Source organism: Fragaria vesca, linkage group LG3 (genome assembly GCF_000184155.1).
Source record: "Fragaria vesca subsp. vesca linkage group LG3, FraVesHawaii_1.0, whole genome shotgun sequence".
Lineage (NCBI taxonomy): Eukaryota > Viridiplantae > Streptophyta > Magnoliopsida > Rosales > Rosaceae > Fragaria > Fragaria vesca.
In genome coordinates this window covers 6,808,225-6,819,927 of record NC_020493.1, presented here as the reverse complement: position 1 = coordinate 6,819,927, position 11,703 = coordinate 6,808,225, and the positions used below count along the sequence as shown (strand labels likewise).

General features: G+C 38.8%; 1 protein-coding gene across 1 annotated transcript; it reads left to right on the top strand.

The window, feature by feature from the left end:
• The first annotated feature begins 6,414 nt into the window (after nucleotides 1-6,414).
• LOC101312704 lies at nucleotides 6,415-8,434 on the top strand. The gene is made up of 2 exons (XM_004293792.1): nucleotides 6,415-6,643; nucleotides 6,870-8,434. The coding sequence occupies exons 1-2, from the start codon at nucleotides 6,584-6,586 to the stop codon at nucleotides 7,833-7,835; spliced, it is 1,026 nt and encodes a 341-aa protein (XP_004293840.1). The 5' UTR covers nucleotides 6,415-6,583; the 3' UTR covers nucleotides 7,836-8,434.
• The last annotated feature ends 3,269 nt before the right edge of the window (nucleotides 8,435-11,703 follow it).

Sequence of the window (11,703 nt, the reverse complement as noted above, 5' to 3'; positions counted from 1 at the left end):
TCGGTTTATCAAGGCAAAGTGTTGGACCATTGATAGCTGATCAAGATTGTATTTTGATTATCAAATTAAACAATGACTCATTTGCATCTTGGATGTACTTTCGATAGTCGCCATCATCGGCGACATTGATAACTGATCATGAAACACGAAATGAAACGTTGTGAATAAAAAACGCGGTACGCTGCTATAAGATACACAGTATGCTAGGATATATCAATTATAATTTTCATTAAATTACCTATGATAAACCGGTTTTACAAAACTACCCCTTATAGAACCACCATGAAACCACATTATTTAGAATGGGTAAAGAAGTAAACTTACAAATAACAAAAAACAATCATTATATGATTTATATCTCTCCCTTTTCTCAGAAACAAAATGAACAAAAGAAAGGTATTTTTTCTTTTTCTTTCTGAAACAACACAAGAAAAAAAAAAAGTGATAAAACCTAAAAAAAAAAAGATCACAGCCGCAGACAACACTCGCAGAGAAGTAGGGATAGATTCATAGATCTCTTTTGAAAACTTTCCCAGCAGAGGGTCTCCAACATTTACACACCCAAGAAAGGATTTCTTCTACACAACCCTCTGCAATACACTAAATTAGTCCAGTCGGGGTTTCATTATGCTTTAGCAAGGGGGAACCCTGGGTTTAGCAATCCAGGTCGCGGACGCACCCCAGGCATCACTATTCCAATCGAATTGCTACTCTAGATACAACGAAATCTCCGCCGTGTATGTACTTCCGATAGCCGCCGTCGTCGGCGGTCTTGACAGGCGAACAAATCGCGACTCCACAACCTTTTTCAAGTCTCAAAATCCTCCTCGTCTACGAATCATACCCTTTTTGATTTTCATTTTTCCCCTAAACCCAGATAACTCATCTAGCCTCTGCATATTTTACTTAAACAGGGTAGATTTGTTCAGTTGAATTGTTGACTATTAACATTTATGTGTTTTTTACTGTATTGACCACGTTTTTTTGTTTTTTTAATCTTCTAACACTGTTAACATTGGTGTTAGTGCCATCTAAGGGGTCAGATCAAATAAACGGTTGAGATTAAATTATCACACTTGGTACACTTGAACCTTGGTGCATACAAGAACTTCTGTATCATGATTGGTTTTTTTTTTTTCCTCGTTCCACAAAAAATTATTGCATCTAATATGGGTAATTTTTTTCAGATCGCAAGATGTGGTAGTCTAGTAGAGTTGCAACTAATTTTACAAGGCTTGATTAATGGCTTTTCTCTAGATTGATTGGAGTTGAGTAAACATAACCTAGCATGTCATCACTAATATCCGATGAAAAGAAGGTATATCAATTTATCAATCACACCTAATGCCTTAGGTTTGGCACTTATGCTTGATCATTGATCATAATACTTCTCATAACTAACTTCCGAGACTTACTATAATCAAGTATATATAAGAGATACCCATCGACTGTGGAAAAGCCGGGGGTTGATAATTGATAGAAAGACACCTTCGAGTGGAATGGTACCACACTACCGTTCTCACTATCTTAATCATGTCACTAATTTTTTATTTTTTTTCCCATTTGAACCAAACAAGTCAGGCCATTTTCCGATATATGTACTACTTGTGGAGATAGATCATAGAGTTTCTAACTTTCATAATGTTTATGTTCAAGTTCCTCTACCAACAAAGTGCCAGAAAGTGTTGTTCAAGTATTACAACGTAAAAGGAGCGCTCGCTCATATATGCACTACACATTCAAGTTCGAATTCACCAAATATACCTCTTAAATCGAATAGTACTTGTATGAAAATAGTTAGTGGAGATCGATATTGGAGAACAACAGAATTGGATCGGAGCAACGTAATTTCATAAACATCAGATTACATATGCAATTATGAAAAGCATAATGTAGTTTAAGATTTGCGGATCCCTTGATGATCATTTACCTGCATGCTCGATTGTATAAATTAGAATAATGACCTGTTGACAGCTTTGTAATAGCTACAAGCTCCTAAAATGAGTGATTCGTGAATATATACCCACCATTAATTATGCTCTTAAACTATGAAGCACAATCATCAGCTAATTTAATATTTTTACAATGTGGAAGAAAACCCCAATCAACATCGCTTCCATAACTAGCCCTGTCCATCTCTATTGTATACTATATGGTTTTGAGTCTCTACCAAAATGTGATTTGTTGTCTGTGTCTCTAAGTATCTCTCGTATAAATTAGTATGTGTAACGTGTTTAATTAAGATTGTATATTCTCGCTTAATATATAGTCACAAACATTCTCAGAGGCCAAAACAAAATCCGAAATATATTCTCAAGCCCCCACAGGACCGGCGGCACCGGAAACTTCCAAACCAACAGTCCTCCCCGATCGAGTCCTGCCCGACCTTATTATAAGTAAGGTATTGGATTCTCTGATTCTCTGTATATAGATTTTCTATGCTACTCTATTTCACACGCTGAATTCCACTTTAAATATACGTGACAAGAATTGATCGAAGCCAAATAATAAAATGCGAGTGAAAAAACTGTTTTGTCAAATCAAGTAGAAGCTCAACAAATATGTGAGGAGTAAAAATAAAGATGAACGTGATACGCATGCAATACATATATAAAAGCAACTGGTTAATTAATTGATTGGTAAATATGAAAATCAACGTCTTAATCCGAATAATTAGATCCCATAAACACCCACTTTCGTTAGGGGGGTGAGTAGATTGACTTGACCTTTGTGACATTACACTTTTACTATATAGAGAATCACATGTTGCATGAGTACTACAACTTATTAAATTTGGCATTAACATATCGATTTAGTGGAATGTAATTGTATGTGATTAGGTCATATTTTATGGCCACCAATTATATGTTATAATCATGCCTACCCTACATGCATGAACCGAAGTTCATACATACATGTGTTCTTGTTTGTTAATGTGCATGGTTTTGTTTGTTCCAGATGACCCAATCTACCTGATATTTCTGAGTTGATCGATCAAGCACGTAACGATTAACGAAGCCATCGATCCATATATATCACATTTTTGACATTATTATGAGTACAGCTGCAGGTACTACTGCTAGTCCTGCCGCTATATATGACGGGTAAGTCGACCAAGGTCACCATACGGAATATGTATTCCTATAAAGACTCCATTCACAAGCTTCTGGCCGCATCGTTATCTATGATCTCTGTGAATGATATGTATAGCTCAAGAACAAAAGCAAATCTCAAGAAAGGATCGATAAGGAGGCAGATCAAGGCAAAACTAATGATATGAATAATTTCCAAACTCGAAAATTTTCTTGGATTTGAGATAAAGAGGATTCAAGATTAGGGCAATGTCAAATAGAGATCGATAAAATCCACTAGGATTTGAAGTGGCCGGGTGGGAGATCTTTGTCTGCACATTGTATGCATGTATGGGGTGCAATGTCATGAGCTAGCAATATCTAGTAATGGTAATGGTGAGGCAAGGGCAGGCTGTGATGGGCATAGGAGTTGGCCTAGATCGACCATGGTGCTCTTATGGTCCCCGTTTTATATATATGCATGTAAATCCAGAATGGCTTTCTTTTTCATGATTCATGACTACTGCTGGTATTACTTGCAGGGTTTGGCGCCCTTTGCTTTCCAATTTCCTCCTCTGGGGTAGCTTTAACGTGCGCGTTGGGTTTCTTTCATGTTTTGCCAAAATGGAATCTCTGCTTGTCCGATCCATGGAGGTAGTGGTGGAGGTGGAGGTGCCGGTGGTGGTCACTGATCGTTCCTGCTTCATGATCAGTCAGAAATTCATCATCGATCATACTGGTATGGTCAGTCACTAGAGTCTGGGCGGTGACCAGTATGACCCACTTATTAGCCACTTCCACGTCGACTGATCCTTACTCTTTTCTCCTTGGCCAGACTTCTTCACTAGCTAGCATATCAAACCACTATCTTCTAGTAAGTAATCGCTCGAGTAAAATTTTGAATGAAGTTAAACTTTCGTGACATCATTTTCTACCGTGATCTTAGTAATATTGTTCATACATGAATGAGCGTCATAAGTATATATTTGTATATAGCAACATATATAAGAATTTCCAAGTTTTAAGTCGAATTTGTATAGAGTTTCAGCGGTTATAAAATTTCTTTAAAATCATGATTCACCAATAAGAATATTTCGTTGAGAAAAGAAGAACTAAATTTTGACTTGGATCGGAAAGCATTTGCTATAATTCGATAAGAAGTGGTGGTTGAAAGAAATTGTGCAGTTTTAGTGGCAGCTACCTATAGCACTCCATCAAAATGAGTCTACTAAGGTAAGTCGGATCATTGAAGATTTTAAAGCTTATATGCATTATTTTGATAGTTTTTTCGTCATGTGTTTAGGAAAGCAAATAATGTTAGGTTGACACACTTTACTATACGGTTTAGGGAAGCAATAATGTTAAGATTATGGTTTAGATCTTAACGGCTTAGAGGTTTAGAGGTGTGCTTAGGTGAGCACAGATTATGTTTAGTTCGCACTTAAATCTTAAGAGTTAAAACCATGTACTGTATCTTGTTAACGTTGTGTTGCAGACTTGCAGTGTAGGAGTAGGTATGATCAACAATTGACCTACATATTTGGGTGCCGACTGCGCAGTAGTGCCCACCAGCACTAGTTTGGCCCTCCAAGTCCATCATGTACAGCTAACACCATCATAATTCAAACCCTTAACAAGCACCAAGAAATGTGATTCATAAGATAATGCCTTGTTCTGGATAGACATATATAATGTCGGGTTAGGTTCAAATCTGGCTAATTAGTCTCACATCATTCCCTCCCTAATTAGCGTTTTGGATTTGTTATTAAACAACTTAGCAAGTTGCTTACATGCATATATATGGTTCTAGATCCACCTTACCCTAAAACAGTAACATGCTATCGATCGAAATCACTATATATATATATAGAGAGAGAGAGAGAGAGAGAGAGAGAGAGAGAGAGAGAGAGAGAGATATTCTGTTAACTTCCCAGATCGATAACTTTATGCAGCTGAGCATATCTGTTTAAGAATATATCTGATCTCTCTCAATCTGGCAAAGATGAATGAGCAACATGAGTAATAGTTAAAGTTTTACCAAAGTATATGTAAGCTGAGGAATAATGATGGGTTGTAGGGAAGGAGGAGAAGATCCCTTGGGAGACTACAAAATCCATTTGTTCCCCCAACCATGCTTGCTTTACTACTCTACTTGCTTTTTAATTTTCAAACCTCTCTAGCTTTTTTCTCTTGAAGAACCTCATCGATGAGCTGCCCACCACATGCTTTCTGTAGTTCTGTTCCAGTGCTACAGTCTCAATCTCTTTCTCTAAGACTGTGTAACTGATTAACTTAACGGTTTTTTTTGTTTTTCTTTTCTGTTTGTTTTTTGAAGTCTTAAACAGGTATTACTGGTTCTCTCACTTCTCTGCAGTTTCTGCAAGCAGAATAGCCCTCGAGAATAAAGCAGCGTGGTGATCTTTGTTCTTTGCTTTGCTGCATGTTTCTTTGTATTTTTGAGTCTCAGATGTTGACCGCCACATGTTGTTGTTGTTGCCCCGCGCCCTCCCTCTTGTCTTTTTTCTCTTGGAACTAAAGCATTCCCTTCCCCCCAATTCAAATTGAATAGTTCCCTCCGATGATGCACATCTTCAAACTGATAACAGATCGACGACCTGAACTGAGTACCTGCTCACTAATATGATTAGGCAAATGCATATTAAGTTAACCAAACTATTTCATCAGCAATGATATACACAATTAATGGATAGAGTTGGACAAAATATCGATCGTGAAATTGAGGAATTCTAGGTTTCATCCATATTTACGTTGCTCTTCTTAGAATTAATCATTCTTCATATACGGATATTGTAATTTGGATTATAATTAGACATTCATAACGTACTTATGCAGAAATTGGATATATGACATGATAGATGTGAGGCCGAATGCTCCCATAGATAACGCAACAATAGTTTAATTTTGGTGGCCTAGCCACAAAACATGGTCAATAAACAACAACAAAAAAAGAGGAAGTGGGATTTGCTATTAAGCTTAGACTGCATCGATTATTGGGGCTCTTCCTCTAGGGATTCCCTTCACTTATCTATTCATTCTCTATCTCTATGCTAATTGCAAAGGAATGTTTTATACGAAGAACACTGTCTAGTCTCTAATCTAATCTCGTAGTCGTCTCGAATATTGTAGGATACTAAACTTGCTAGTATAATTCTTTTTCTTTCTCGAACCTCCCAAAGATTCATCTCTATTGCCCACATTACCTCCCTGTCCGCTCTTGGATTTCGAATGTCGCCAATATATTCTTTCCCACAATTTAAAATCCAATTCGGTCCAGAACCCATCACGTGAATTTGGATACAAAGCTATAATAATTAAGCTAATCACTAACTTATAATTATTAATCCAACCATCAAATATAATCACACCTCCAAACTTCATTCACTCAGTTCTGAATTCTGCGTTCTCTCATAGTCAAGCAAACAAAGACTCACGTCGCCACCTGCTCTTTGTCCTCTATCTCTTTGTTTCAAACGATATTCCCTTTGGAGAAAATGTTAATGGATCAACAGAAGATGGTACTCATCTCTTCAACTACTAACGATTGGCCACAGGTTCACTACCCTTACCCTTCCTCTCTCTCTCTCTCTCTCTCTCTCTCTCTCTCTCTCTCGTTATTTCTCTCTCAAATTATTTGACAAAACATACATGACACATTTCTTTGTTGCTTAGCTTTTGGACGAGAATATTTCTTCTGTGTTGTTATTTTTACCCTAGCACACCGCCTTAACTCTCTTTTTCCTTTCTTTCTTTTGCATTCCGTCTTCGATTCCAATTTAGATCGACGACGATGACGATCAGAACAGCAACAAGGGCGTGATTATGGGTTCAACAACGGCGGTAGGAGCTTCTAGATTGATGGAGAAACCGGGACAAGAGCAACTTCAACAGCAGCAGCAAGCCCTGAAATGTCCCCGATGTGATTCTTCCAACACCAAGTTCTGTTACTACAACAACTACAGCTTGTCTCAGCCTAGACACTTCTGCAAGGCCTGCAAGCGCTACTGGACCAGAGGCGGCACGCTTAGAAATGTTCCGGTCGGCGGTGGGTGTAGAAAGAACAAGCGCGTGAAAAGACCTAGCTCCACCTCAGCCGTCGATAATGGAGCTTCTTCTTCTGCTTCTTCGGCTCCCAACAGTGGTAATAACTCAAACCCGAATCCTCAGATCGACTTGGCCTCGAACTCGAATCATCATCATATGAATCCACTGTTCTACCAACCTGATCACATGGGGATTAATCCGTTTACTACATCCGGGTTTGATCAGTTCAGTGCTCTCGGGTTAGGGTTTGGTGATCAGAGGTTTAATCCGGCGGCGACGAGCAAGCAAATCCAAGATCTTGTGGCCGCTAATTCACTTCATTCTTCCAATCATTCCATTTTTAGTTCCACATCTTATAGCACAGCTCCAACCATGGCTTCTGTTCTCGCTTCCAAGTTCATCAACGGTGGGTTTAAAGATGTTAGAGGGAACAATAATCAGTATTTTCAGAACTTGCTGCCCTTTGAGGATCTTCAGATAGCAGGAGCTGGCAACGGCGGCGGCGGCGGCGAGGCGGTGAAGGAAGTGAAAGTAGAAGATGGTGGACAAAGCAGGATGGGGTGGAGTACTAATCACCAGGCTAACACAGAGCAAATGGGATTCTCATCGGATCCTACTCTTTACTGGAGCTCGTCGAATCTCGGAGCGAATAATTGGCATGATCCGGCAAATCTTGGGTCGTCGGTGTCTTCTCTGATCTAATGTTTTTTTGCCAGTTTGAATTAGTTATTCCCTTCTTTGGTTGAAGTCATTTTGGTTCCTTCTTAGGATTTTAGGTTTTCTTAGTCGGTGTGGGTTTCAATTCAAAGCTAGAAAAAAAAAAAAAACAGAAAAAGAAGAACATAGGAAATCAAGGGTGGGTGGATCGGAGTGATCATGTCAGCAGCAATTGAAGAATGGATCATCATCATCAGCCTCTTGTTTTAGTAATGAAGGTTGATCAGATCGAAACACTGAAATTGCGCTGAGAGGAACCTCGGATCTTCTCCGTTTCTCTCTCATTTGCCTCGAGATCAAGTACTATGAAACTATCATCAGCGTCGTCTTCATGCATTAGTACTCGAGTAAGTTGGTGTTTATTTAAGGTCAATGTGTATATATATGCATGACATTGTTTCCTTCTCAAGTATTTGTGATTAGGTTGGGGGTGGTATAGACTTGGTGGTGGGTTTACTAGTTGTGGCTTGAAGAAACTAATAATTTTTTTTATTTGTTTTTTTCTTCTTGAGGGATGGTTTAGTGAGGAAAATGGGGATTACTTGGATACAATGGTATAGAAGAGAAGGAGACTTTGTTCTTGCAATGTGGTTAATATATGTGTGTTGCTTCTGTTGATCTATATCCATGTTGTTCAACTTTGTACTAGATTAATTTGTAGTTCTGATATTATTGAAAATTAAGAAGCAGGGCTAGGAGAATTCTAAACTCTTCTAATCATTCACATTGAAAGTTGAAAACTAAACATATCTACGTCTAGAAGAATGCTGGTATGCCCCAATTAGATTGTACCGAAAAGTAATGTGAACCTCATGAAAAGTGAGATATATTTTCTACTTCGTTTCAGTAGTCGCAACCATGGTTTTTATTTTTTCCCAGACAACTATATCCACATATGGATTTGGATGTGGAAGTACGTACGTTAGTTTGTGCTTGGATTATAGTAACTGTTTATATATTCTGTCGTAGACAATGTCAGTGGAAATTTTTGGATAATAGTACGTAGTTACTAGCTAGAATTTTCTGTGTCTAGCATATATCTGTCTCTATGTGAGAGAGACAGAGAGAGAAAAGGAGGAGATCATTCAGATCAGAGAGATTCTCTTGGAGTTCATTTATGCATGCATGTCCTTGTTAAGTTGATATTCATTTGAATTTTGAAGTGAGTTACTCTTTAGTTGCTCCTTTTTTCTCCATATGTACATGGCATGCATATATATAATTCATCTAGCTAGCTAGCCCTAGGTCATTAGTTCATATTCCTTGTGAATATATACAGAACAAGACTAAGATGGAGGATGTCTAATAATGTACGCAGCTGAAGTAAACATCTCTAACCTGTGGCTGTGATTTGCCTAGCTAGGGTTTTTGGCTGATATGGGTCTAGCCTTGTGTTGTCTCCTTCGACATATATTTGCTTTCTATGCTTGGATTTATGTTGTTTGTATAACAGTCTAAGGCTTCTACATCGTTCCTACTCAATCTAATGACTATATGAATTATACCAATAATTGATAAGAGAAAATCAAAGTCATTAGATTGAGTAAGAATGATGTTGAAGCCTTATATCGTTATCCAAGCAACATGAATGCAATAAGAGAATCCGGATCCCCGGCACATCCGTAAAAGCACTTGGAGAATCAGATCAATGTTGAAAATTTGCCCTAATTAATCACCTTTGATCATATATATACACTTCAACATATATATATACACGAGAAGGTTATGCACGTTTGTCTTTAGTTCAGAATTGACAGGTCGGGTTTAAGACTTCCGGTAGATCACGAGTCTTTCTTTGGGTGAGGAATATTTTGAGAATCTTTACGTAACCTTTCTAGCTCTAGCTGATAAGCGTAATCTAATAGTGTTACTAATGTGGTTAATGGAAACTACAGTAACTACCCATGCAATTTGACTTCACCTGATTTTTATAGTTTGGGTTGAGCGGATCATGCCAAATACATATATCATGGTTAATCGATCAGGCTAGTTAGGTTTATGATAAGAAAGAATTATTGCCACTAGTGTTCAGCGGCTCCAAAGTTAATTCATCACATGATTCACATCCATGATCCATCTATCCCCAAATGATATTATTACCACTTCATTTTAATACATCTTTGATTCTGAAGATCTTCACATAAAGATTAAATTGCAGAAATGAAAAGTTTACACAGTTTGATTCTGAAGACGTATTCATATATATCTTTTCCCGAATAGCTTCCATATAAGGATCGATCTAAGGAGGAGGTCTGAGTGCCTCATGATGAGTCATGAGTCATGAGTCATGAACAACAATGGTGGTGATTATTGAGCTTCATTACACTTTGCCGCAACCTGAACCTGAACACAGATACATATGGAGGCAGGGGCGGAACTACGTTATGCAATGAAGAGGTCCAGACCCCCTAGCATTATCTATCTCCACTCAATCACCATATAAATCTCTCATAATTGTAGTAATTTAGCGGAACTACATTATGTAATGAAGAGGTCCGGACCCCCTAGCATTATCTATCTCCACTCAATCATCATCACTACCAGGACAAGCATTTTAGCCGACGAAAAATTTTCGTCGGCCTGTTAGCTTAATTCGTCGGCTAAGATCTTAGCCGACAACCTTTCTTCGGGAAAAGGTCGTCTGTGGTGACTTTAGCTGACGACACATGTAGAAGTCGTTGGCTATAGACCAGAGTTTAGCCGACGAAAAAAATGTCGTCGGTTATCTTCTCAGACTTTAGCCGACGAAACATTTAAGGTATTCGTCGGCTATAGTCCTAGAGTTTAGCCGACGAAAAACATGTCGTCGGTTTTTTCTCCGACTTTAGCCGACGAACAATTTAAAATATTCGTCGGCTAAAGTTTGTAATAAAAAAATAAAAAATAACTAAAGCCGACGAAATATAGTCTATTTCGTCGGCTTTATAGGGATTTAGCCGACGAATTAAAGCGTATTTCGTCGGCTAAAGTTTGTAATAAAAAAATAAAAAACTTTAGCCGACGAATTAAAGCGTTTTTCGTCGGCTATAAGTCCATTCCAGTAAAAAAAAAAAACCCCGAAATTTTAAATTACCATTCCAAGCAAGCTGCAAAATACACCAAAACAATTCCATATAACCAACAACAAGCACATAAAACGATATAATTCATCAACTACAGAAAATCTAAATCGTCTAAATTAATATCCGCTTCTGGGGGCTGCTGCGGAGGTTGCGGCGGCTGGGGTAGCGGTATAGCTGTAGGCATGGGCGGAGCCGGAAGTCCCTGAAGCTGGGCAGTTGTAAAGTCCTACATGTACTGGAACATCTGCTGCTGCTGGGCTTGCTGGATGGCATGTATCTCGGTAACATAGGTTGCCTGCGCGGCATTATAGGCTGCCTGCGAGGCATTATAGGCAGCCTGAGCAGCTTGCTGTTCTCGTAGTCTCTGAACTTCCGACTCTAGCTGAGTCGTCCTGGTGGTCGTGGACGTGGTCCTGCTGCTGGTCGAGGCTGCCTTTCGTTGAAATCCTGGAGTGGTCTTTAGGACCCCCTCGCCTTTCTTTCCTAGACCCCGGCAGTAGAAGTTGTTTGCTCTAGATGGGAAGGCTGTGCCCATGATCCTCGCCCCAATCGTCGGATCCGAAATGTCGATCCAGGACATAGCTTCAGACATCTCTTCCTCCTGCGTGTCCGGCCATGTCTCCCTCACTATAGCACTCATCACCTCGTCACTAGCCTCCCTCACCTTTGCCTATATAGATAAGGAAAAAATTATTAATTAACATTTTGACATATATATAAGTAATAAAAATTTAAAAACGTAAGATGACTTACAATATCCTCCTGGGCGTCAGGATATGTCTTCTCGTACG

Coding starts and splice junctions, on each gene's coding strand:
- LOC101312704 (XM_004293792.1), top strand. CDS start 6,584: ATGTTAATGGATCAACAGAAGATGGTACTCATCTCTTCAACTACTAAC. Junction 6,644..6,869: donor CTACTAACGATTGGCCACAG/GTTCACTACCCT, acceptor ATTCCAATTTAG/ATCGACGACGATGACGATCA.